Source organism: Chiloscyllium plagiosum, unplaced genomic scaffold (assembly GCF_037043375.1).
Source record: "Chiloscyllium plagiosum isolate Xiang-an unplaced genomic scaffold, Cpla_swu_hap1 HiC_scaffold_5, whole genome shotgun sequence".
Lineage (NCBI taxonomy): Eukaryota > Metazoa > Chordata > Chondrichthyes > Orectolobiformes > Hemiscylliidae > Chiloscyllium > Chiloscyllium plagiosum.
The window spans coordinates 108,109,352-108,134,359 of record NW_028270143.1 but is presented as its reverse complement, the minus strand read 5'-3'; the positions used below and the strand labels follow the sequence as shown (position 1 = coordinate 108,134,359).

At 45.0% G+C, this 25,008-nt stretch overlaps 1 protein-coding gene across 1 annotated transcript in view; it reads right to left on the bottom strand.

Moving 5' to 3' along the window:
- Nucleotides 1–25,008, bottom strand: part of ptprn2 (protein tyrosine phosphatase receptor type N2) — a 970,059-nt gene that overhangs the window by 659,890 nt on the left and 285,161 nt on the right. The window contains exon 4 of the mRNA XM_043690698.2: nucleotides 11,081–11,189. Coding sequence (XP_043546633.2) covers nucleotides 11,081–11,189 — 109 coding nt within the window. The remainder of the gene's footprint in view (nucleotides 1–11,080; nucleotides 11,190–25,008) is intronic.

The following is a 25,008-nucleotide window of genomic DNA, read 5'->3' as shown; positions in this document are numbered from 1 at the left end:
AAAGAGTAACTTTCAAAGTGAAAGCACTTTGTTTATCTGAGAGATTTTAGAGTCACAACACACAGAAATAGAGCCTGTGATCCAATTAGTCCACGGCAACCATGTTCCCAAACTAAACTAGTCCCACCTGCCTGTGCTTGGCCCATGTCCCTCCAAACCTTTCCTATTCATGAAGTTATCCAAATGTCTTTTATTTATGCTCCACATGGCTTTTTAAATCTCTAAGGTCTCACCCCTCAACCTCCAATGCTCCAGTGAAAAAGGTGCCAGCAAATCCAGTCTATTTTTATATCGCAAACAGTCCATTCCCAGTAATATCCTGGTAAATCTTTTTTGAACCCTCTCCAGTTTAATAATATCTGTTATATAACAGGGTGACCAGAACTGCACATGGTACTGCAGAAGAGGCCTCACCAACACATGTCTCAACATGACATTCCAACTCCTATAATCAAAAGGTCTAAGCAAAAGGCATGTGTACCAAACACACTCTTAATCACCCCGTCTGCCTCTGGCACAAAATTCAAGAATTGTGAACCTGAACACTACTCAGGGCCCTAGTATTAATTTTATAAGCCCTGCCCTTGTTTGTTTTACCAAATGCAAAACCTTACATTTATCTAAATTAAACTCCATGTTGCTACCCCTGAGCCCATTGACCCAATTGATCAAGACCTTTTTGTAATCTTAGGTAACCTTCTTCACTGTCCACCAATTTTGCTGTCAGCTGCAAACTTCCTTACCTTATCTCCTACATTCTCATCCAAATCATTCATGTAAATACAGCCACAGAGTCATCGTGATATACAGCTTGGAAACAGACCCTTCGATCCAACACGTCCATGCCGGCCAGTATACTGAATAAATCCAGTCCCCTTTGCCAGCACTTGGCCCATATCCCTCCAAACCTTTCCTATTCATATACCCATGCAGATGCCTTTTAAATATTATAATTGTACCGTCCCCCACCACTTCCTCTGGCAGCTCATTCCATACACGCACCACCCTCTGCATGAAATAGTTGCACATTAGGTCCCTTTTAAATCTTTCCCCTCTCACCCTAAACCTATGCGCTCTAGTTCTGGACTCCCTCACACCAGGGAAAAACCTTGTCTATTTATCCTATCGATGCCCCTCATGATTTTATAAGCCTCTATAAGGTCACCCCTCAGCCTCCGATGCTCCAGGGAAAACAGCCCAAGCCTATTCAACCTCTCTCTATAGTTCAAACCCTCCCAACCCTGGCAACATCCTTGTAAATCTTTTCTGAACCCTTTCAAGTTTCACAACAACCTTCTGATAGGAGGGACAGCACAATTGCACACAATGTTCCAATAGTGGCCTAACCCATGCCCTGACCACCCAACATCTATACTCAATGACAAACAAAAATGGATGCAGCCCAGATCTCTGTGAAACACTGCTGGTTACAGGCTTCCAGTCTGAGAGACAACTCTCCACCATCACCTCTGTCTCCTATCTTTTTGGTTATTTCATTAAAAAACTCAATCAAATTTGTCAGACATGATTTTCCTCACAGAAAAGTATGCTGACTATCTCTAATCAGCTCTTGCCTCTCCAAATGCATCTTAAATCCCATCTTTCAGAATGATCTCCAACAGCGTACCCACAACCGATGTCAGACCTGTCAACCTTATCCAAAAGAGAGCATTAAAGCTAAGTCACGATCTCGTGTGCCTAGTCCATGCATAGAATTTGTTCATAAATAATTTGGATTAGGCCACAATTATCACTTCAAATGTGCAGGAGCAAATTAAACCGCCAGAACTCAAAACACTTTTCAAAAGCTCTGATGTTTCACTCACCTTTTCTTAATATGTCACATAATTAAAAATACTCACACCAAACCACACCAATACCTCCTCTCCCATCAAACCCCCAGTACCTCCTCTCCCAACAAACCTCCACCAGTACTTCTTCTCCCATCAACCACCCAGTACCTCCTCTCCCACCAAACCCCCACCAGTACCTCCTCTCCCATCAACCCCCCAGTACCTTCTCTCCCATCAACCCCCACCAGTACCTCCTCTCCCATCAACCCCCACCAGTACCTCCTCTCCCATCAACCCCCCAGTACCTTCTCTCCCATCAACCCCCACCAGTACCTCCTCTCCCCATCAACCCCCCAGTACCTTCTCTCCCATCAACCCCCACCAGTACCTCCTCTCCCATCAACCCCCACCAGTACCTCCTCTCCCATCAAACCCCCACCATTAACTCCTCTCCCATCAACCCCCACCAGTACCTCCTCTCCCACCAAACCCCCACCAGTACCTCCTCTCCCATCAACCCCCCAGTACTTCCTCTCCCATCAACCCCCCCAGTACCTCCTCTCCCATCAACCCCCCCAGTACTTCTTCTCCCGTCGACTCTACCAGTACCTCCCCTCCTGTCGATTCCACCACTACCTCCTCTCCCATCAACCCCCCCGGTACCTCCTCTCCCGTCGACTCCACCAGTACCTCCTCTCCCATCAACCCCCCGGTAGCTCCTTTCCCATCAACCCCCACCAGTACCTCCTCTCCCATCGACCCCCACCAGTACCTCCTCTCCCACCAAACCCCCACCAGTACTTCCTCTCCCATCAACCCACCCAGTACCTTCTCTCCCACCAACCCCCCCAGTACTTCCTCTCCCGTCGACTCTACCAGTACCTCCCCTCCTGTCGACCCCACCAATACCTCCTCTTCCATCAACCCCCCCAGTACCTCCTCTCCCATCAACCCCCCCAGTACCTCCTCTCCCGTCGACTCCACCAGTACCTCCTCTCCCATCAAACCCCCCGGTACCTCCTCTCCCATCAACCCCAAACAGTACCTCCTCTCCCGTCGACTTCCCCAGTACCTCCTCTCCCATCAACCCCCTCCAGTACCTCCTCTCACATCAACCCCCCCAGTACTTCCTCTCCCATCGACTCGACCAGTACCTCCCCTCCTGTCGACCCCACCAATACCTCCTCTCCCATCAACCCCCCGGTACCTCCTCTCTCATCAACCCCCACCAGTACCTTCTCTCTCATCGACGCCACCAGTACCTCCTCTCCCATCAACCCCCCCAGTACCTCGTCTCCTGTCAACCCCCCCGGTACCTCCTCTCCCATCAACCCCCCGGTACCTCCTCTCCCATCAACCCCCACCAGTACCTCCTCTCCCATCAACCCCCCGGTACCTCCTCTCCCATCAACCCCCCCGGTACCTCCTCTCCCGTCAACCCCACCAATACCTCCTCTCCCATCAAACCCCCCCAGTACCTCCTCTCCCGTCAACCCCACCAGTACCTACTCCGTCATCGACCCCACCAGTACCTCCTCTCCTATCGACCTCACCAGTACCTCCTCTCCCGTCAACCCCACCAGTACCTACTCTGTCATCGACCCCACCAGTACCTCCTCTCCCGTCGACTCCACCAGTACCTCCTCTCCCATCAACCCCCCCAGTACCTCGTCTCCCGTTAACCCCACCAATACCTCCTCTCCCATCAAACCCCCCCAGTACCTCCTCTCCCGTCAACCCCACCAGTACCTACTCCGTCATCGACCCCACCAGTACCTCCTCTCCTATCGACCTCACCAGTACCTCCTCTCCCGTCAACCCCACCAGTACCTACTCTGTCATCGACCCCACCAGTACCTCCTCTCCCGTCGACTCCACCAGTACCTCCTCTCCCATCAACTCCCCCAGTACCTCCTCCCCCGTCGACTCCACCAGTACCTCCTCTCCTGTCAACCCCACCAGTACCTCCTCTCCTGTCAACCCCACCAGTACCTCCTCTCCTGTCAACCCCACCAGTACCTCCTCTCCCGTCAACCCCACCAGTACCTCCTCTCCTATCGACCTCATCAGTACCTCCCCTCCTTTCGACCCCACCAGTACCCTTCAATTGACACTCTTATTTGTTTGGCTGAACTGGTCCTTACCCTCAATAATTTCTCCTTTGAATCCTCCCACTTCTTCCAGTTCAAAGGGGTAGCCATGGTCACCTGCATGGGCCCCAGCTGTGCCTGCCTCTTGGTCAGGTACATGGAACAGTCCATCTTCCGCAGCTACACCGGCATCATTCCTCACCCTTTTCCTCCACTACATCGATGCTCCCATGAGGAGGTTAAACTGTTCATCAACTTCATTAACACCTTCCACCCCAACCTTAAGTTCACCTGGACCATCTCAGACACCTCTCTTCTCTTCCTGGACCTCTTCATCACCATCAACAGTGACCGACTCGACACAGACATCTACAACAAACCCAATGACTCCCACAGCTACCTGTACTACACCTCTTCTCAACCTGCCTCCTGAAAAAAAGCTATCCCTTATTCGAAATTCCTCCGCCCCCGCCACATCTGCTCCATGGAGGACCAATTCCACTAAAGAACACACCATATGGCCTCCTTTTTCAAAAAGTGCAATTTCCCCTCCCACGTGGTCAATGATGCTCTCCAGCGCATCTCCTCCACTTCCCACTCCTCCGCCCTTGAACCCCACCTCTCAACCACAACAAGGACAGGCACCTTCCACCCCACCAAACTCCAGATACATTGCATTATCCTCTGCCATTTCCACCATCTACAAACAGATCCCACCACTTTGGATGTATTCCCTCTGCACCGTTATCTGCATTCCTTAAAGACCATTCCCTCCACGACTCCCTTGTTAGGTCCATGCCCCTCCACCAACCCACCCTCCACTTCCAGCACCTTCCCCTGCCACCACAAGAATTGTGAAACCTGTACCCACACCTCACCCCTTACCTTTGTCCAAGGCCCCAAAGGATCCTTCCCCATCCATTAGAGTTTTACCTGTACTTCCACACACGCCATCTACTGTATCCATTGCTCCCGATATGGTCTCCTCTACATTGGAGAGACAGGACCCCCACATCCGGATAGTTTCAGGGTACATTTCCGGGACACCCACACGAAACAACTCCACCACCCCGTGGCCGAACACTTTAACTTCCCCTCCTACTCCACCAAGGACATGCAGGTCCTGGGCCTCCTCCACCATCAAACCCTAACCACCCGATGCCTGGAGGAAAAATGCCTCATCTTCTGCCTTGGGACCTCCAACCACATGGGATCAATGCAGATTTCACCAGTTTCCTCATTTCTCCTCACCCCGCTTTATCTCAGATCCAACCTTCCAACTCAGCACCGCCCTCTTGACTTGTCCTACTGTCCATTTACCTTCCCACCTATCCACTCCACCCTCCTCTGTGACCTATCACCCTCACCCCCTACGTCATCTACCTATCACATTCTCAGCTACCTTTCCCCCAGCCCCACCCCCCTCCCATTTGACTCTCAGCCCCTTGGGACACCCCCTCATTCCTGATGAAGAGCTTATCCTGGAAACGTCGCTTCTCCTACTTCTTGAATGCTGCCTGACCAGCTGTACTTTTCCAGCACCACACTCTTCAACTATGAAATCTTCTACTTGGCTGTCCATGTATCAACAACAATTTGCATTGATATATCATTGAGATATCAATTTCTAATCTATGAAAACAATCTTATATGTTATGCATTCGCAATCCATTTATTTTTAAACTTCCATCTAATATATCAAAGTCTTTTAAATATTCTCTTGCCGATTTCTGAACTTTTCTTTTGTGTCATCAGCAAATGCCAACACTGGGCATTGCGATGTAATTTGTGGGAATCATATACTTTTGAATTTGGATTTCAACTAGTGGCATATGGGTTTTCTGTGTCTGAAGGGTTGTAATGACTAACCTTTAAGGATTTTGTGGCAAAAGTGATTTCTTTAATAACACAGTGGGAGAGAAGGACTTCCTGGAGAGCAATAGACTTTTGTTTATGTTGGGAGAGTTTACAGGTGGACAAAGTAAACAGTATTGTGCATAAAGTTTTCAGATAGAAGCTTAGAGTAACACTCAGTTTGAAATAATAATGTTCTTTTTTAGTTTCAGTTTGGGCAGCTTTGCAGAGCTCTTAGATGAAGCAGGATATTTAAGCAGTGGCTCCCGAGAAAGGGAGAAAATAGTATAGAAATGTTACCTCAGGGTTGAGCTCCACACTATAAGTGCTTCTCCCTAATCCTGAAGGGATCACAGTAAGCAGAGAAAGTCTAAGCTCTCACACATGATGAGTTAAGGAAGAAGCTATTAAATTCTCTTGGCCAAGGACTGAAGTCACAGTTAGGTCAAACCCGATGTGGGATAGAGAAGGGTATTTACTCTGGTTGCTTCAGCATTGTAATAAGATGCTGATGGGGTTAATGGGAATGTGTTTGGTTGTGTGTTTTGAAATCTTTAAACTTGTATTAGATGTAAATTGCATGGCTTATTCCATTTTATCTTTTTGCGGTATTTTCTAGGGGTCTGAATGACATGGGCTACTATGAGATTTGAGCGAGAGGTCGAGCAAGACTTACCTCGACATTGAGAGCCTCTCGCTGCATCTTTTATGCATTTGCTGAGTAGTGAGGCAGATTTCTCACTCAGCAATGGCCAGTTGCCAATCTGGGAAATCAGAGCTTGTTAAATGTCTTATTAAGGCTGCAACACTTCTCATTAACATTCAGCTTCCAATCGCACTAAATACACCGAAGAAGATAGATATTGAGAACTCTTGACATGGGCCCCAGAACAGGTACCGGGCAGCTGTAGCTCATTGCTGGCTGTGCAGACGACCTCGCATGGTGGATAAAGTCATAGAGATATACTGCACGGAAACACACACTTTGGATCAGCTTGTCCACGCCGACCAGATATCCTAAATTAATCTAGTCCCATTTGCCAGCACTTGGCCCATATCCACCTAAACCCTTCCTATTCATATACTCCTTCAGATGCCTTTTAAATGTTGTAATTGTACCAGCCTCACCACTTCATCTGGCAGCTCATTCCATACACGCACCACCCGCTGCGTGAAAAAATTGCCCCTTAGATCACTTTTAAATCTTTCTCCTCTCACCTTAAACCTATGCCTTTTAGTTTTGCACTCCTCCACCCTGGGAAAAAGACCTTGGCTGGTTCAGCTATCCATGCCCCGTGTGACTTTGTAAACCTCTAAAAGGTCAACCCTCCAGGGAAAAAAAGTCCCAGCTTATTCAGCCTCTCCCTATAGCTCAAACCCTCCAACCCCGGCAACATCCTTGCAAATCTTTTCCGAGCCCTTTCAAGTTTAACAACATCCTTCCTAAAGCAGAAAGGGACCCAAAATTGCACACAATATTCCAAAAGTGGCCAGGGCGTGGCCCATAAAGACCAGCTCCATGTACCCCACGTATACCCACACACTGATTTCTGATATAATGTTTGTTAATTCGTTCACAGGATATGGGCATTGCTGCCTAGGCCCATCCCTAACTTCCCAGAACTGCTGTGGGTCTGACACATAGGTCAGACCAGGCAAGGCCAACAGACTTTCTTCTCTAAAGGAGATTAGCGAGCCACTTGGGTTTTTACAAGAACCAGTAGTGGTCACATGGATACCATTAGACCAACACTTTTTTATTTCAGATTTTTATTGAATTCAAACTTCACCACCTGCTACGATGGAATTTGAACTCATATCTCCAGGACATTATCTTGGGGCTCTGGATTGCTCTGCCACTGCCTCCACTGAACCCTGTGGTTGACCACTTCCAATCTTTGAGGTAAAAACAATGACTGCAGATGCTGGAAACCAGATTCTGGATCAGTGGTGCTGGAAGAGCACAGCAATTCAGGCAGCATCCGAGGACAGGCAAAATCGACGTTTCGGGCAAAAGCCCACACTTCCAATCTTTCTCCAGTGTAATTACTTCCAATTTACACAAACTGTTTATTTTCTATTATTTAACCGAATCTGAATCAACAATCTCATATTTAGACCACATGCCCACATATTTTTGAGCAATGCTTGTATCTGAATAGCATCTGAAAATCCACACACACCATATCTACTGCATTCTCCATATCCAACCAATCAATAATACTGCTCTCCATAAAGGTTGGTAATAAAGACCTGCTCCAGAGGGCAGTGGAGGCCCAGTCTCTGGATTCATTTAAGAAAGAGTTGGATAGAGCTCTCAAGGATAGTGGAATCAAGGATTATGGAGATTATTGCTGAAGAAGGGCTTATGCCCGAAACGTCGATTCTCCTGCTCCTCGGATGCTGCCTGGCCTGCTGTGTTTTTCCAGCATCACATTTTTTCAACTCTGGTACTCCAGCATCTGCAGTCCTCACTTTCTCCTTATGGAGATAAGGCAGGAATAGCATACTGATTGAGGATGATCAGCCATGATCATAATGAATGGTGGTGCAGGCTTGAAGGGCAGAATGGCCTACTCCTGCACCTATTGTCTATTGTCTATTGAGATCTCAGCTATCTAAGAATAATAGGGTGATTACGGTAGGGGATTTTAACTTTCCAGACAAAGACTGGGACTGCCATAGTGTTAAGGGTTTAGATGGAGAGGAATTTCTTAAGTGTGTACAAGCCAATTTTCTGATTCAGTATGTGGATGTACCTACTAGAGAAGGTGCAAAACTTGACCTACTCTTGGGAAATAAGGCAAGGCAGGTGACTGAGTTGTCAGTGGGGGAGCACTTTGGGGCCAGCGACCAGAATTCTATCAGATTTAAAATAATGATGGAAAAGGATAGACCAGATCTAAAAGTTGAAGTTCTAAATTGACGAAAGGCCAATTTTGATGGTATTAAGCAAGAACTTTCGAAAGCTGATTGGGGGCAGATGTTCGCAGGTAAAGGGACGGCCGGAAAATGGGAAGCATTCAGAAATGAGATAACGAGAATCCAGAGAAAGTATCTTCCTGTTAGGGTGAAAGGAAAGGCTGGTAAGTATCGGGAATGCTGGATAACTAAAGAAAGTGAGGGTTTCGTTAAGAAAAAGAAGGAAGCATATGTCAGGTATAGACAGGAAAGATTGAGTGAATCCTTAGAAGAGTATAAAGAAAGTAGGAGTATACTTAAGAGGGAAATCAGGAAGGCAAAATGGGGACATGAGATAGCTTTGGCAAATAGAATTAAGGAGAATCCGAAGAGTTTTTAGAAATACATTAAGGACAAAAAGGTAACTAGGGAGAGAATAGGGCCCCTCAAAGATCAGCAAGGCAGCCTTTGTGTGGAGCCATAGAAAATGGGGGAGATACTAAATGAGTATTTTGCACCAGTATTTACTGTGAAAAAGGATATGGAAGATATAGACTGTAGGGAAATAGATGGTGACATCTTTCAAAATGTCCATATTACAGGGGAGGAAATGCTGCATGTCTTGAAATGCATAAAGGTGGATAAATCCCCAGGACCTGATCAGGTGTACCTAGAACTCTGTGGGAAGCTAGAGAAGTGATTGCTGGGCCTCTTGCTGAGATATTTGTATCATCGATAGTCACAGGTGAGGTTCCGGAAGACTGGAGGTTGGCTAACATGGTTTAAGAAGGGCGGTAAGGACAAGCCAGGGAACTATAGACCGGTGAGCCTGACCTCAGTGGTGGGCAAGTTGTTGGAGGGAATCCTGAGGGACAGGATGTAGATGTATTTGGAAAGGCAAGGACTGATTAGGTATAGTCAACATGGTTTTGTGTGTGGGAAATCATGTCTCACAAACTTGATTGAGTTTTTTGAGGAAGTAACAAAGAGGATTGATGAGGGCAGAGCGGTAGATGTGATCTATATGGACTTCAGTAAGGCGTTCGACAAGGTTCCCCATGGGACACTGGTTAGCAAGGTTAGATCTCACGGAATACAGGGAGAGCTAGCCATTAGGATACAGAACTGGCTCAAAGGGAGAAGACAGAGGGTTGTGGTGGAGGGTTGTTTTTCAGGGTGGAGGCCTATGACCAGTGGAGTGCCACAAGGATCGGTCCTGGCTCCTCTACTTTTAGTCATTTACATAAATGATTTGGATGCGAGCATAAGAGGTATAGTTAGTAAGTTTGCATATGACACCAAAATTGGAGGTGTTCTGGACAGCGAAGAGGGTTACCTCAGATTACAACAGGATCTTGACCAGATGGGCCAATGGGTTGAGAAGTGGCAGATGGAGTTTAATTCAGATAAATGCTGCATTTTGGGACAGCAAATCTTAGCAGGACTTATACACTTAATGGTAAGGTCCTAGGGAGTGTCGCTGAACAAAGAGACCTTGGAGTGCAGGTTCTTAGCTCCTTGAAAGTGGAGTCGAAGGTAGATAGGATAGTGAGGAAGGCGTTTGGTATGCTTTCCTTTATTGGTCAGTGTATTGAGTACAGGAGTTGGGAGGTCATGTTGCGGCTGTACAGGACATTGGTTAGGCCACTGTTAGAATATTGCATGCAATTCTAGTCTCCTTCCTATTGGAAAGATATTGTGAAACTTGAAAGGGTTCAGAAAAGATTTACAAGGATGTTGCCAGGGTTGGAGGATTTAAACTCTAGGGAGAGGCTGAACAGGCTGTTTTCCCTGTATCATCGGAAGCTGAGAGGTGTTCTAATAGAGGTTAAAAAATTATGAGGGGCATGGATAGGATAAATAGACAAAGTCTTTTCCCTGAGGTGGGGCAGTCCAGAACTAGAGGGCATAGGTTTAGGGTGAGAGGGAAAGATATCATGAGACCTAAGGGGCAACTTTTTCACGCAGAGGGTGGTACGTGTATGGAATGAGCTGCCAGAGGATGTGGTGGAGGCTGGTACAATTGCAACATTTAAGACTCATTTCGATGGGTATATGAATAGGAAGGGTTTGGAGGGACATGGGCCAGGTGCTGGCAGGTGGGGTTAGATTGGGTTGGGATATCTGCTTGGCATGGACGGGTTGGACCGAAGGGTCTGTTTCCATGCTGTGCATCTCTGTGACTCTATGACTCTTTATCTACTTTCTTTCAAATATCAATCTACTTTCTTTTTGCCTTTGATAGTATTGTTCACCTCTACTGTCTCCCAGGAAATCATGTTCCACATATTCACCACCCACTGTGTAAAGTAGTCTGTTAAACTCGTTATTCAGTTCCCACAGTTGCAGTCTTTGGAACTACCTATTTTTTCACCGTTACCCCTTAAAGGGCCTTACAGGGGAGCCGACCGCACATCGTAATTCACTCTGTCCGCTACTCACCTTAAGCTGTCTGATGAGCCAGCTTCGGGATGCGGGTGATGGCTCTGATGGAGATTGGACAGTTCTTTCGCAATTACCTGCTGAGTAACGTCATCATGCCACATTAAACCTGTTTGGGAATAAAGAGCAGAAATGAACTGAAAATACGATTAATGAGCATTTTTCCCACTGGTATTGGGAATATGGCTTTACTAAATTTAGACTTGCTTCTCTAAAGAACTGTGCTGTTTTTTGAGTTAACAGGTGGAGGCTCAGATGTTTGCACAGTTTAGAACAAAGGTAAACAACCTCAAGGCAGGTTGTGGGGAAACATTCTCCTGTCACTGTTTGATGGTATTAACAATTAGATGATTATCAATAATGCCTTTTCTCTTTAACCTTCCAAAAGCAATGACAGTAAATGGTAGTAGGGTATTGAATACAGCTGACTCCAATTGCTTTCTGAACAAGTACACTCACACAGCTAGATACATCAGAGGTTGTGGTATCAGGTAGAATTTGATACCAAGCTACATATAAGGAGGCATTACAGTTGGCAGTCAAAGCTTTAACAAAAAATGGTCCATTTTAAGAAGTGTTCTAAAGGAAGAAAGAGATATCAAGGGGCAGAGAAGTTTAGGGAGGGAAACACAGAATTTTAGGCTTAAAACAACTAAAGGCCAAGCCACCAATGATGGAACAAAGGAAATCAGGATTGTGTAAGAGTTCTGGTCAGGAGGATATGGTCAGTGCTCCCTGAGCATGTTAAAGCTGGAGGAAGTCATGTGCTTGGAACGGCTAAGGCAATGGAGGATACAAAAACAACATGTTTTTAAGTTCAGGCATTACCTAACTGGGAACCATTGGTTTCTCTGTGGTTATCCCTCAGCCAATCAGCATCAACTTGTCAACTGATTAACATCCTGAGAGCTTAATTTGTTCTGATTGTATGTGTTTGTTTTGGATTTGTGTACTTGTCCTGATGAGTGCAAGACAACAAGCTTCGACACATCTCTCTTTTGAACAATATTCAACTCTGTGACTATAATTGCAGGGTGACATGGTGGCTCACAGGACTAGAGATGTGGGTTCGATTCCGCCCTCAGGCAACAGTCTGTGTGGAGTCTGCACATTCTCCCTGGGTCTGCGTGGAGGGCTGTTCCTGTTTCTTCTGGTGTCATGGAGGGCTGAATGGCCTGTTCCTGTTTCTCATGGCCATAGGTACCCTTTTCTTCAGTCAGCTGAAGGATGATCTGCACATTGGTGCTGAGGATGAATTTCGTCTCCAATGTCTGCCTCTGTCAAGAAGCAGTTCTCAACTTATGGAAAATAGCCACATTTTCCAGGATTTTAATTGACTGTCGGAGCTTTTGTATTATGGGAACTAGTTTGAGGAGGATCTTGGATTTCTGGTCACATGGACCAAGATCCAGTTTAGCATATGCCTTGGATGTCGACAATGACCTGCACCTCAGGTTCTCAGTGATTGCTCACATAAATTTCATCTGGAGTGATTTTGGTTTTGGATTGAAGGCAGCATAGTTTGAATCGATCCCCTCTGTTTTGTAGGCTCTAAGACAGTGGGTGATTTGCTGGAGGTGAGGTATAGTAGGGCAGTGAGGAACATGGAGTAAAGGGTTGGTGTAATGACTTGTTTGAGAAAGAGTTGTGATGGTTCTGTTGATGAGGATCACAGTGGACATGGCAATACATTTCTGAGCGCAGCCAAATTTGGGGAAGATCAGCTTTTGCGGTTTACAGAGTCAGAGAATTCCATGAGCTCAAAAAAAAGCCAAGCACAGCATTTGATCCTGTCATGTACATTGTTCTGAATTTGCCACACTGTGAAAATGCCTCTCAAAGGTTAAACATTGAGAGCTCTTCAGCCACTGGGAGGTGATTGAGGATACTTGATGCAATGATCTTCCCACAGACAGCAAGGAAACCCCTCTGCAGCCAGTGAAATCAGACATGTCCACATGCTTAAATATAATCATGATGACAGTTTCCCAGAGGTATTCCTGCATGCACTCCTCTCCCCAGATGAAGGAACTATCTGTATGAATGTATCTCCATCATGTTCCATAATTCAGGTAAGAATTCCATCTGTTCCGGATGTTTTGTTGGTATTCAGGTGACAGGTAGCGTTTTCCATTTTGCTCAGGACCAGGGTAACACCACGACAGGGGATTGTGCTGAGGGATGGAGTCCGGAGGACATACTTTAGAGTTATGATCTATGGGTATTATACCTTATCATCAAAATGGAAAGCAACATTCTGAGCAATCCGTCACAATCTGCCGACGGATTAAGCGAAACGCAGCGATGACCAGGCTCAGAGGCTGTCTTCATACTTTCTCCCAGCAGCACCAACTCTGTGGGTCATCTAGATTAGGGACCAGTGAGGGAAGGTTCACTCAGCTGACATGGACGGCCTTTCTTATATGAATGTTAATCCTGCGTTGATCAGAGGGGTGAGGGCCAACCTAATTGAAACACACTATGACTCTTCGAGGACTTCACAGGATAGATGTGGAAAAGTTGTTTCTACTTCTGGAAGAATATATGACCAAAGGGTGTAATCTCAGAATAAGGGGTCACATATTTAAGACAGAGATGAATCTGTGGTACTATTCACTGCAGAGAGCTGTGGAGGCTGAGATGTTAAGCTATTCAAGTTTGATAAAGACTGATTTTTAATTAGTAAGGGTATCAGTGGTTACAGGGATAAAGCAGGGAAGTGGTGTTAAGAATTAGCAGATTAGTCACGATCTCATTGAACAGCAGAGCAGACTCGGTGGGCTGAATGGTCTATTTCTGCTCCTATGCTTTATGATCTTCAGTCCATTACAACATAGAACAGTACAGCACAGGAACAGGCCCTTCAGCCTACTATGTCTGTGCTATTCTGAACCAATCCCATCTGTCTTCACGTTGTCCATATCCCTCTGTTCCCTGCCTGTTCATGTGCCTGTCTAAATGCCTCTTAAACCTTGCTATCATATCTACTTCTACCAACTCCCCAGCAACACGTTCCAGGCACCTAGCTAATACACTCCAATCCAGTCAACATCCTGATAAACCTCCTTTGTCCCCTCTCCAAAACCTCCATGTCCTTCCTACAGTGTGGCGTGCAGGACTGCCCACAGGGTTCTAAATATGGCCAGACCAAAGTCCTGCACAGTTACAATGTGCTTCTGTTGCTTGCCTGGGCTTTGACAGCGCTGTTTATGTAATTTGATTTTTGTTTTTGTCTTTTCCCACATGCTCATGTGGCCAATAAATCAGTAGGAAAGGAATTACAAAATGACAACTTCAAACAAGATTAGGTATGAGAAGTAATATACAGCAAATGTCTACTTTCTGTGTTCCATCCACCATATTTAACAGTTAACTCTAAAGTGCAACCCTATTATTGCAATATTGGCCAATTCACTTGAGAGAATTGCTGGTACATCTGTACTTATGATTATTCTGTTTATTTCCGACTCACTGGTAACAAGTTTCCGAGGTGACAAATGCAGAAATTAGTTTTTAATATATCACCACCAATCGCCGCACTCCTTAATACCTTCATAACATCATGATATAACATTTCCTGAGTTTATACCAAAGTTATCCCATGTCATTAACTAAAATCCAATTTAAAAATCCAGCTGCTCTGCAGATCTTGACAACATCCAGGCTTGGGTCCACACGTGGCAAGTGGCATTTGCCTCACACAAATGCCAGGCAATGCCCATCTCCTATCATAGAGAAAGTAACCATCACCCCTTGACATTCAATGGCACTGCCATCACTAAATTCCCCACTATCAACATCCCTGGGGTCACCATTGACAAGCAACTGAACAGGCGTAGCCACATGAACACAGTGGCTACAAGAGCAGGGCAGAGGCCAGGAATCTTGTCACGAGTAATTCGCCTCCACATTCTCTCCAAAGCCTGTCCACCAACTATGAGTCACAAGTCAGATATGTGATGGAACAATCCCCAGTTGCCTGGATGGGTGCAGCTCCAACAACACCCAAGAAGCTTGGCACCATCCAGGGCAAAGTAGCCCGCTTGACTGACACCACATCCACAAACAGTCACTTCCTCCACAATCAATGCTTAATAGCAGCAGCGTCTACTATCTACAAGAAGCCATGCAGAACAAGACAGCACCTTCCAAATCCGCAACCACATCCACTAGAAGGGAGAGGGCAGCAGATATACCATCACTTAAATGTTTGCCTCCAAGCCACTCACTATCCTGCCTTGAAAACATCTCGCCACTCCTTCAGTGCCATTGGGTCGAAATCCTGGAACTCCCTCACTAATGGCATTGTGGGTCTACCCACAGCACATGGACTGCAGCGGTTCAAAAAGGCCCACCAGGGAGCCAGCCAGCGACGACCACATCCACAATAATTAACAACCTGTCTCAGAACTCTCTTTATAAAAAGTCAATTCTTCTGCTTGGTTGCAAAGGGGCAAGAAAAGGAGTCCATGCTCTGTTACGACCATCTCAAGGGCGATTGGGATGGGGGTTAACACTGCTCTTGATATCAACAAATTAACAGCATCTCATCAACAGAGGAGAGAAAGGTTAGATCAGAGGTGGCTGCCTCTTTGACTAATAAAAGAAAAGGTCTTGCATCTTTCATGAAGACAGGATGCCCCAAAGTGTCTACAGTTCATAGACTAGTTTTAGGTGCAGTCTCTGTTATTCTGAAGCTCTAACAGACAGCAATGTAACAACAATCAGCTGATGTGTTTTAGTGACATCGACTGAAGGACAAATATTGATCAGAGAGTGCTTCTCTGCTCTTCCTCAAAATAACGGCAAGGGATCATTTCTTCTACCTGAGGGGGTAGGCAGGGCTGCTCTTTAACATCGTCTCTGAAACAGCAAACCTCTGACAGCGCGGCACTTCTCTAGAGCATTTATTTGACATTAATACCCAACTCACTGGGACTGAGTTCTGAATTTATAACCTTGAGATTCAGAGGCTGGGGTACTCCCAAAGGAGCCACAGCCGACACTTTAATGAAAGAGAAAGGATTTTCAGGGAAGCTGAACTGATGAAGAACGCTTCAATAAAATAACTTCACTCTTTGTGCTTCGCTTTACTGATTAGTGGTAGAATCAGAAATTTAGCAGAAAAATCATTGCTGTGTGTTTGAGTGTGTGAGACACTGAAGAGGTGTTATGTTTTAACAATGAAGACATCTCAAGGTGTCATCTACAAGCATATTATAGACAGTACAATGCTGCAATGGATTTACCCTTTAGGGCATGGAGTCCATAATTGTTTACCTCTATATGCAGAATTATATTTAATGCAAGTAAGTACAATTAGTGGAACCACTGAAAAATGGTTCCAATTTCTCACTTTCTCAGTAGAATTGGCAAGACAGAAAGTCAAATGTCATCTCCAATGCTGGCTTGAATTTGGTGCAGAATGTTCCAATGAAAGATGAGGGAAGGATGGGGATGTGCTTACACTTGGAGAGGGGATGAAGTGACAGCTGCATGTACATCTCCCCCTTGTGAGCAAGCTCATCTCCTGCATCCCAGAGGATGATTCAGGCCACATTCAAAGGTCAAGTCTCCTATGTACAGATCGAATCTCTAGTCTACAGAATCACAACATTGTTAGGATGCAGGAGGAGGCCATTCAGCCCATTGTGTCACCATCATCTCTCCAAATAATCATTATGACCTCGTGCCCTTCTCTCGCCTTTTCTACAGAGGACCCATTGCTTCTATTCAAATAATTATCAAATGCCACCTCAGATGCCTTAAATGAACCTGCCTCCACCTCACTTCCAGACAGTGCATTCCAGACTCAAACCTCTCCTTGCGTGAAAAAAACATTTTCCTCACCCCATATTTACCTCTTCTGCACATCTTTTTAAACTGTGCGCTCTGGTTCTCAATCCATTTATCAGGGGAAACAGATTCTCCCAATCCACTCTGTCCAGCCCCCTGAAGAGATTGAACATTTCTATCAAATCTCTCTGCAGCTTTCTTCTTTCCAAGGAAAGCCACCCTAACGCCTCCAATCAGTCCTCATAACTGAGGTGTGTCATCTCTGAAAGCATTCTCAGAAACCTCTTGTGGACTCTCTCCAATGTACTTACATATTTCCTAAAGGATGGTGCTCAGGACTGTACACAATAATTTAGCTTTGTCTGACAATGCCTTCTACAAGTTCAATAACATCCTTGCTCCCGGTACTCTATGCCCTTACTAAATAAACCAATGTACTGTGTGCTTCCTAACTACTCTCATAACCTGTCTTGCCCCATTCAATGACTTGAACACAATGTCTCTCTGCTCCTACACAACCCTCTGAGTGGCACCTTTTGTTCCAAAATGTATCACCTCACACTTCTCCACAGTGAATGCTGTCTGCCACCTGCTCCACTAACTTGTCAATGCCTTTTTGAAGTTCTACATTATGTTCCTCACAGTTTATAATACACCCAAGTTTTACATCATTTTCAAACTCTGAAACTGTCCCGTGTACTCCAAGATCTAATCTTTAATGTAGATCAGGAAGGGTAAGGGTCCCAATACCAATCCCAGAGGAACCCCACTGCAAACCTTCCGTCTGCCTGAAAAATACCCACTGACCATTGCGGTCAGTTTCCTATCTTTACATCTAAATTTTTATTGTCCAATTTTATACCGTGATCTACAATTTTCCTCGCAGATCTACATCTGATTCTCTGTAGATTACATCCACAGCATTTCTGTTACTTCTTCAAAGAAATCAAGCACCTTCGATGAGATCATGACTGATGTGACAATCTTCACCTCCACTTTCCTGCTTTTTCCCCATAACTCCTAACTCCCTTATTAATTAAAAATACCTATCTCAGCCCTGAATGTACTCCATTACCCAGCCTCAGCAGTCCTCTGTGCTAAAGAATTCCAGAGATCACTTCCCTTTTGGGAGAGGAAATTTCTCCACACCTTTGTCTTAGCCTTTATTCTGAGATTATGCCCTGTAGTCCGAGTGTGGGAGAAACAACGTTTCTGGATCTAACCCTCAAGGCCCCTCAAAATCTTGTGCGTTCACCTCTCATTCTTCTAAAACTGTAATGAGTACAAGCTCAACTTACTCAGCCTCTCCTCATTAGGTAGTTCCTCTATATCTGCTTCAGCCTCGTAAACCTTCTCTGTTCTACCTCCAGTGCCAGTATACCTTTCCTTAGATAAGGGGCCTAAACTGCTCACGGTATTCCAGCTGTACTCTGACCAGGGCTTGGTACAGTTTTAGCAAAACCTTCCAACTATTATACTCTATCCCCTTTGAAGTAAAGGTCGTCAGTCCATTTGCCATCCCCATTACCTGCTTTTTGTGACTCCCAAATCTGTCTGATCCATAGCCTTTCTTCATTTAAATAATATTTAGCTCCTTTACTCTTCCTCCCAAAGTGCATGGCCTCAAATTTTCCCTTTAGTAAAAGCAGTTGTAATGTATTTCCTTACCCTCAACCATGCCCCTGTCTCCATATGTAAAAGTCCTCTTTGGTCCCTAAATTATCCTACTTTTCTCTCACTGCCCTTTTACTGTTGATGTGCCAACAAAAGACTTTGGGGTTCCCCTTTATATTAGCTGTTAGTCGTTCTTCATAACCCCACTTTGCATCGCTTCTCTCCCTTTCCACCTCCTTTCTGAAGCCTCTATAGTCAGCTTTGGAAGACAGTTCGATAGAGTCATAGAGATGTACTGAACAGAAACAGACCCTTCGGTGCAACTCGTCCATGCCAAACATTATCCCAACCCAATCTAGTTCCATTTGACAGCACCCGGCCCATATCCCTCTAAACCCTTCCTATTCACATACCCATCCAGATGCCTTTTAAATGTTGTAATTTTACCAGCCTCCACCGTTTCCTCTGGCAGCTCATTCCATACACACACCACCTTCTGTGTGAAAACGATGCCCCTTAGCTTCCTTTTATATCTTTCCCCTCTCTGCCTAAACCTATACCCTCTATTTTTCGACTCCCCCCAACCCAGGGAAAAGACCTTATCTATTTATCCTATCCATGCCCCTCATGATTCTATAAACCTTTATAAGATCACCACTCAGCCTCCGATGCTCCAGGGAAAACAGCCCCAGCCTGTTCAGCCTCTCCCCATAGCTAAAATCCTCCAACCTGGCAACATTCTTGAAAATCTTTTCTGAACCCTTTCAAGTTTCACAACATCCTTCTGATAAGAAGGAGACCAGAATTGCTCGCAATATTCCAAAAATGGCCTAACCAATATCCTGTACAGCCACAACATGACCTCCCAACGCCATATACTCAATACTCTGACCAATAAAGGAAAGCATGCCAAACATCTTCTTCCCTATCCTATCTACCTGCGACTCTACTTTCAAGGAGCTATGAACCTGCACTCCAAGGTCTCTTTGTTCAGCAACACTCCCTAGGACCTTACCATTAACTGTGTAAGTCCTGTTAAGATTTGCTTTCCCAAAATGCAGCACCTCTCATTTATCTAAATTAAACTGCATCTGCCACTCCTCAGCCCATTGACCCTCTGATCAAAATCCTGTTGTACTCTGAGTTGTATGATAAAGCAAACTCTTTGTTCCTTACCTTAATCTCTGCCAGTTATTTACCCTTATTTTGGATTGTCCATTCTCCCTTCCCACTCTCATCCCAAACTATATCATACAATAATAACTATCCCCAGTGTTCCCCCACTGACTTATTTGACCTACCGAGTTCCCAGGCATTGGTATTACCTTGTTTCTTTTTGGACTGGGCACATACTGCTTTCCGAAATTCTCCTTAACACAACCTGAGATAGATTGCCCCTTTCTGTTCTCAACCTTGCCACTATCCCAGTCCTTGGGTAATTCAAGTACCCCCCAGCATCATAACTATTCTGTAATGCTTGTGTGTCTTTGTAATATCCTTGGAGATCTGTTCCTCTAACCAGGAATGGTTACTGTTCAGTTCTGCCCTTCCTTGAGACAGGTCTTCATTATCACCAAATTATCATATTTCCACATGGCAGCTTTTTTTTTGTTTATTCAGAGATGTATATGTCACTGGCTGGACCAGGATTTATTGTTTAAGAGTCAACCATAGTGACGTGGAATCACATGTAGATGAGGACAGGTAAGAACAGCAGATTTCCTTCCCTACCGGACACTGGGGAACTATGGGTTGTTATGATAACTGGCAGTGGCTACATGATCATCAATCCATTCCAAAATGCTACTGAATTCAAACTTCACCCTCTGCCATGGTTGGATTTGAACCCATGTCTCTAGAACATTAACCTGGGGTTCTGGATTATTAGCCCATTAATATATCCACAAGGCCAGCATCTGCAACTGTATCTGTATGTGTATCTGCAACTCATTCACAAAGCACATGCTTTTTAACCATGATGCAGAATGTTCTACCTTCTCCCTTATTCTGACTCCACTGACTAACTTAATACTCTCTATTTTAGGGCTTTCTGTGTCTCCCAGTATTCAATGCAACCTGGTATTACTCTCTAATATTGTCATAAAGTCATAGAGATATACTACATGGAAACATTCTCTTCAGTCCAACTCATCCATGCCGACCAGATATCCAAAATTAATCTAGTCTCATTTGCCAGCATTTGGCCCCTATCCCTCTAAACCCTTCCTATTCATATGCCCATCCAGATTCAATTTAAATGTTGTCACTGTACCACACCCCCACCACTTCCTCTGGCAGTTCATTCCATACACGCACCGCTCTCTGAGTGAAAATGTTGCCCCTTAGGTCTCTTTTAAATCTTTCCCCTCTCACCTTAAACCTATGCCCTCTAGGGACTGCCCCACTCCAGGGAAAAACCTTGTCTTTTTACCCTATCCATGCCCCTCATGATTTTATAAACCTCTATAAGACCATCCCTTAGCTCCGATGCTCCTGGGAAAAATAGCACCAGCCTATTCAGCCTCTCCCTGTAGCTCAAATCCTCCAACCCTGGCAATACCCTTGTAAATCTATTCTGAATCCTTTCAATTTTCACAATATCCTTCCTACAGCAGGAGACCAGAATTGCACACATTATTCCAAAAGTGGCCTAACCAATGTCCTGTACAGCTGCAACATGACCTCGCAACTCCAGTACTCAATGTTCTCTCCTGTTTCCTAGAACCCTTCTATTCATATACCCATCCAGATTCCATTAAAGGTGGCAGAGTGGCTCAGTGGTTAGCACTACTGCCTCACAGCACCAAGGCCACAGGTTCGATTCCAACCTCAGGCAACTGTCTGTGTGGAGTTTGCACATTCTCCCCGTGTCTGTGTGGGTTTCCTCCCAAGATCCAAAGATGCGCAGGTCAGGTGAATTGGCCATGATAAACTGCCCGTAGTATTAGATGCATTAGTCAGGGGTAAATATAGGGCAGGGGAACGGGTCTGGGTGGGTTACTCTTCGGAGGGTCGGTGTGGACTTGTTAGTCCAAAGGGCCTGTTTCCACACTGTAGGGAATCTAATCTAACTCTGCAGGTTTAAAGTCCATCGCTACAACACAAGTTTGGTGACATACCTCTTTTTTTTGGGTAGAAAGGGTGAAAGCACGTTCCCTGAGAAAAGGTGCAAACATAAATATGCTTCAGAAACTCCACAGAGACTCTCAGCAAATGCTTGGGAGAAACTGCTAGTATTAATGTGCTCCCAGAGATGGGGGAAATTGTTAACCCCCTCTTTTGTTTGGCAAATGATTTGCAAACTCCACAGGGAATGTTGTGAACGCCACAAACATTGTTATGATTAACACATTTTCAGAACAAACCTTCAAAAATGATCACAAACGCTGAGAGTTTTGTAAATAATCGCATGCTCCCAACGACCAGGGGTGCACACTGGTAACAATCCGCAAACCTAAACTTCAAAACTGTCATATCAGCCACTCAGAGGGATCGCGGTTCTACAGCAATCAAAAGGAATCTTCAGAAAAAAAATTCTGTAGATGCTGTAAATCAGAAACAAAAACAGAAATTGCCAGAAAAGTTCAGCAGGTCTGGCAGCATCTGTGGAGAGTAATCAAAGTTAACGTTTCAGGTTGAGAGTTCCTCAGAACTGAGCGAGGATTGCAAACATGTCAGTTTTATGTTTGCTGAAAATCAAAATGAAGGAGGGGTGGGCATGTAAAAGCCAGTTTTCACTATTGCCAGACATCTCAAAGCACCACACTGCCGACAAAGCACTTCCAAAATGCAGTCACTGTTATAGTGTCAGAAAAATGTGACAGATAAAAAGGAAGTCAAGTTGCATGAAGTAATTCACGCACCGTGACACAAACTGGGTGTCGGAGAAAGAAAAAGGTTTCCCAATATTTGACTGGGCACGATGATATAACTGGATGGTGACAGTCAGATTGGAAGAACCTGTCATTATACAACACCTCTCATCACCTCAGGATGTCTCAAGCACTTCACAACCAATGAAATATTTCACAGTCCTTGCACATCAAGGTCCCATCAACAGCCAAGAGAGAATGACCAGATTATCTGGTTTCTTGACTGTGGGTAAGACACAAGTAATGGGCAGGTACAACACCCCTGCTGTTTATCGTGATCTAAAAGGTGGGCTCTTCATCCGAAAAATAACTATGCAGCCTATCAGCCTCCATTTTGTGCTCAACTGCCTGATACTGGACTTAAAGCTACAAATCTTTAACTGAGCAAAGGATAGGGTAGGGAGTGTAGGTCTGGATGGGATGCTTTTCAGAGGATTGTGTGGACTTGAGGGGCCAAATGGCCTGCTTCCACACTATTGGGATTCTATGATTCCATGTGGGACTGGAGTCAGAGGTAGCTAAGGACAGCAGATTTCATTCTCTAAAGAACATCAGTTAACCAAATGAGTTTTTCGTGACAATTGATAAAAAGTGTCATGGTTACTATTATCAGGACACTAATTTCCTATTCTGATGCATATAATTTAAATTGAGTTGAACTTAAATTCTACCAGCTGCCATGGGACATGAACACATAGCTTCCAAGAATTAGCGTGTATTTCACGATCAGTATGTCAGAGACATGAATACTGTGCCCTCATTTCCCAATGATAAAAAGACGATTGAGATCAAGGCTACTGAAGGTCTTGAAAACGGAAAAGGTTTCACACGTATGTGGAGAAACGGTTCTGAAAAAGGAGGCATAAATGTTAGATTGTTACTGACAGATCAACTCAAGATATTTCTTCAGAGAGAGACTGCTCACAACAAGGGACCCATGGAACTGCTCAGAGAGATAGCTTTGATGTGTTTAAGGGCTTATTTCAAATGTATATGATCAAGGAGGCGAAAGAAAGTGCAAACATAAAGTAGAAATAAATAATTAATCTGGCTTCAGTGGATTATCAATATTGGAATTGGGGAGTTAAGGCTGAATGACCTATTTCTGTGTTGAATATTCTATGTAATTCAATTCTCCGTCATGGGAGAATCTAGGGCCACAGGGCACAGTTTCAGAATTAAGGGAAACAAATGTAAGACTGAGATGGGAAGAATTTTTTCTTGAGTCTTTGGAACTCTTTGGACAAAGAGAAGTGAGGGCAGAGTCCTTGCATATATTTAAGGCTGAGAGAGATTTTTGATCATGAGAGGAATCAAGGTTTATGGAGAAAAGGCAGGAAAGAGGACATGAGGAATATTGAATCAGCCATGATCCTACTAGCTGGCTGAGCAGGCTCCTAGGTGCAAGTGTTCCTGTTCCTATTTGTTATGGTCTTACGGCTAATATGATCAAGGCCTCATGTGATCAAGTATCACAACAAGGAGTCCGCGCAAAACTGGAGTCAATGTGATTCAAGGGGCAAACTCTCTGCTGTTTGGAGTCATACCTAGGAAGATGATTGTGGTTGTTTGGAGGTCAGTCATCTCAGTTCCAGGACTTCACTGCAGGACATTCGTAGGGTAGGGCCCCAGGCCCAACCATCTTCAGCTGCTTCATCAATGACCTTCTCTCCATCATATTGTCAGAAGTGGGAAAGTTCGCCAATGATTCCACCATGTTCAGCGCCATTCGTGAGTCCTCAGATACTCAAGCAATCCATGTTCAAATGTAACAAGATCTGGACAGGCTTGGGCTGACAAGTGTTAAGTAACATCCGTGCCACACAAATGCCAGGCAATGACCATCTCAACAAGAGACAACCTCACCATTGTCCCTTAACATTCAATGGCATTGAATTCCCCCACTATCATCATCTCCAGGGTTACCACTGACTAGAAAAACTGAACTGGACTTGCTGTATCAATGCAGCAGCTACAACTGCAGATCAGAGGCTTGGAATCCTGCAGTGAGTAATTCACCTCCTCGACACATGACTCGCAGTTCCTTAGCTAGCGCCTTCCAAACAAAAGACCATCATCATCTAAAAGGACATGGGCAGCAGATACATAGGACAACCACCACCACAATTTCCCCTCTGAACTACTCACCATCCTGACTTGGAAAATTATCACTGCTCCTCAGTATGCTGAGGCGCACATTTTATCTCTCCACCTTGGAGGCTTTTGCCCGAAACATCGATTTTCTTACTCCTCGGATGCTGTCTGACCTGCTGTGCTTTTCCAGCACCACTCTGATCTAAACGTTTCCAGCACCACTCTAATCTAGACTCTGATTTCCAGCATCTGCAGTCCTCACTTTTGCCGCAGTGATAATGTGCCTACCTATGAAGCAGAAATCCAAAGTTCAAGTCTTACCTGATCCAGAGGTAGGTTATAACATCACTGAACAGGCTGATTTATAAATATCTTCCTTCAGCGACATTGGGTCAAAATCCTGTAACTCCTTCCCGAACAGCATTGTGTGCCCCTGGCAAAAAGACTGCAACAGTTGGCAGCTCACCACCACTTTCTCAAGAGCAACTAGGGATAGGCAATAAACGCTGGCCTGGGCAGTGACACCCACATTCCATGAATGAATAAAAGAAA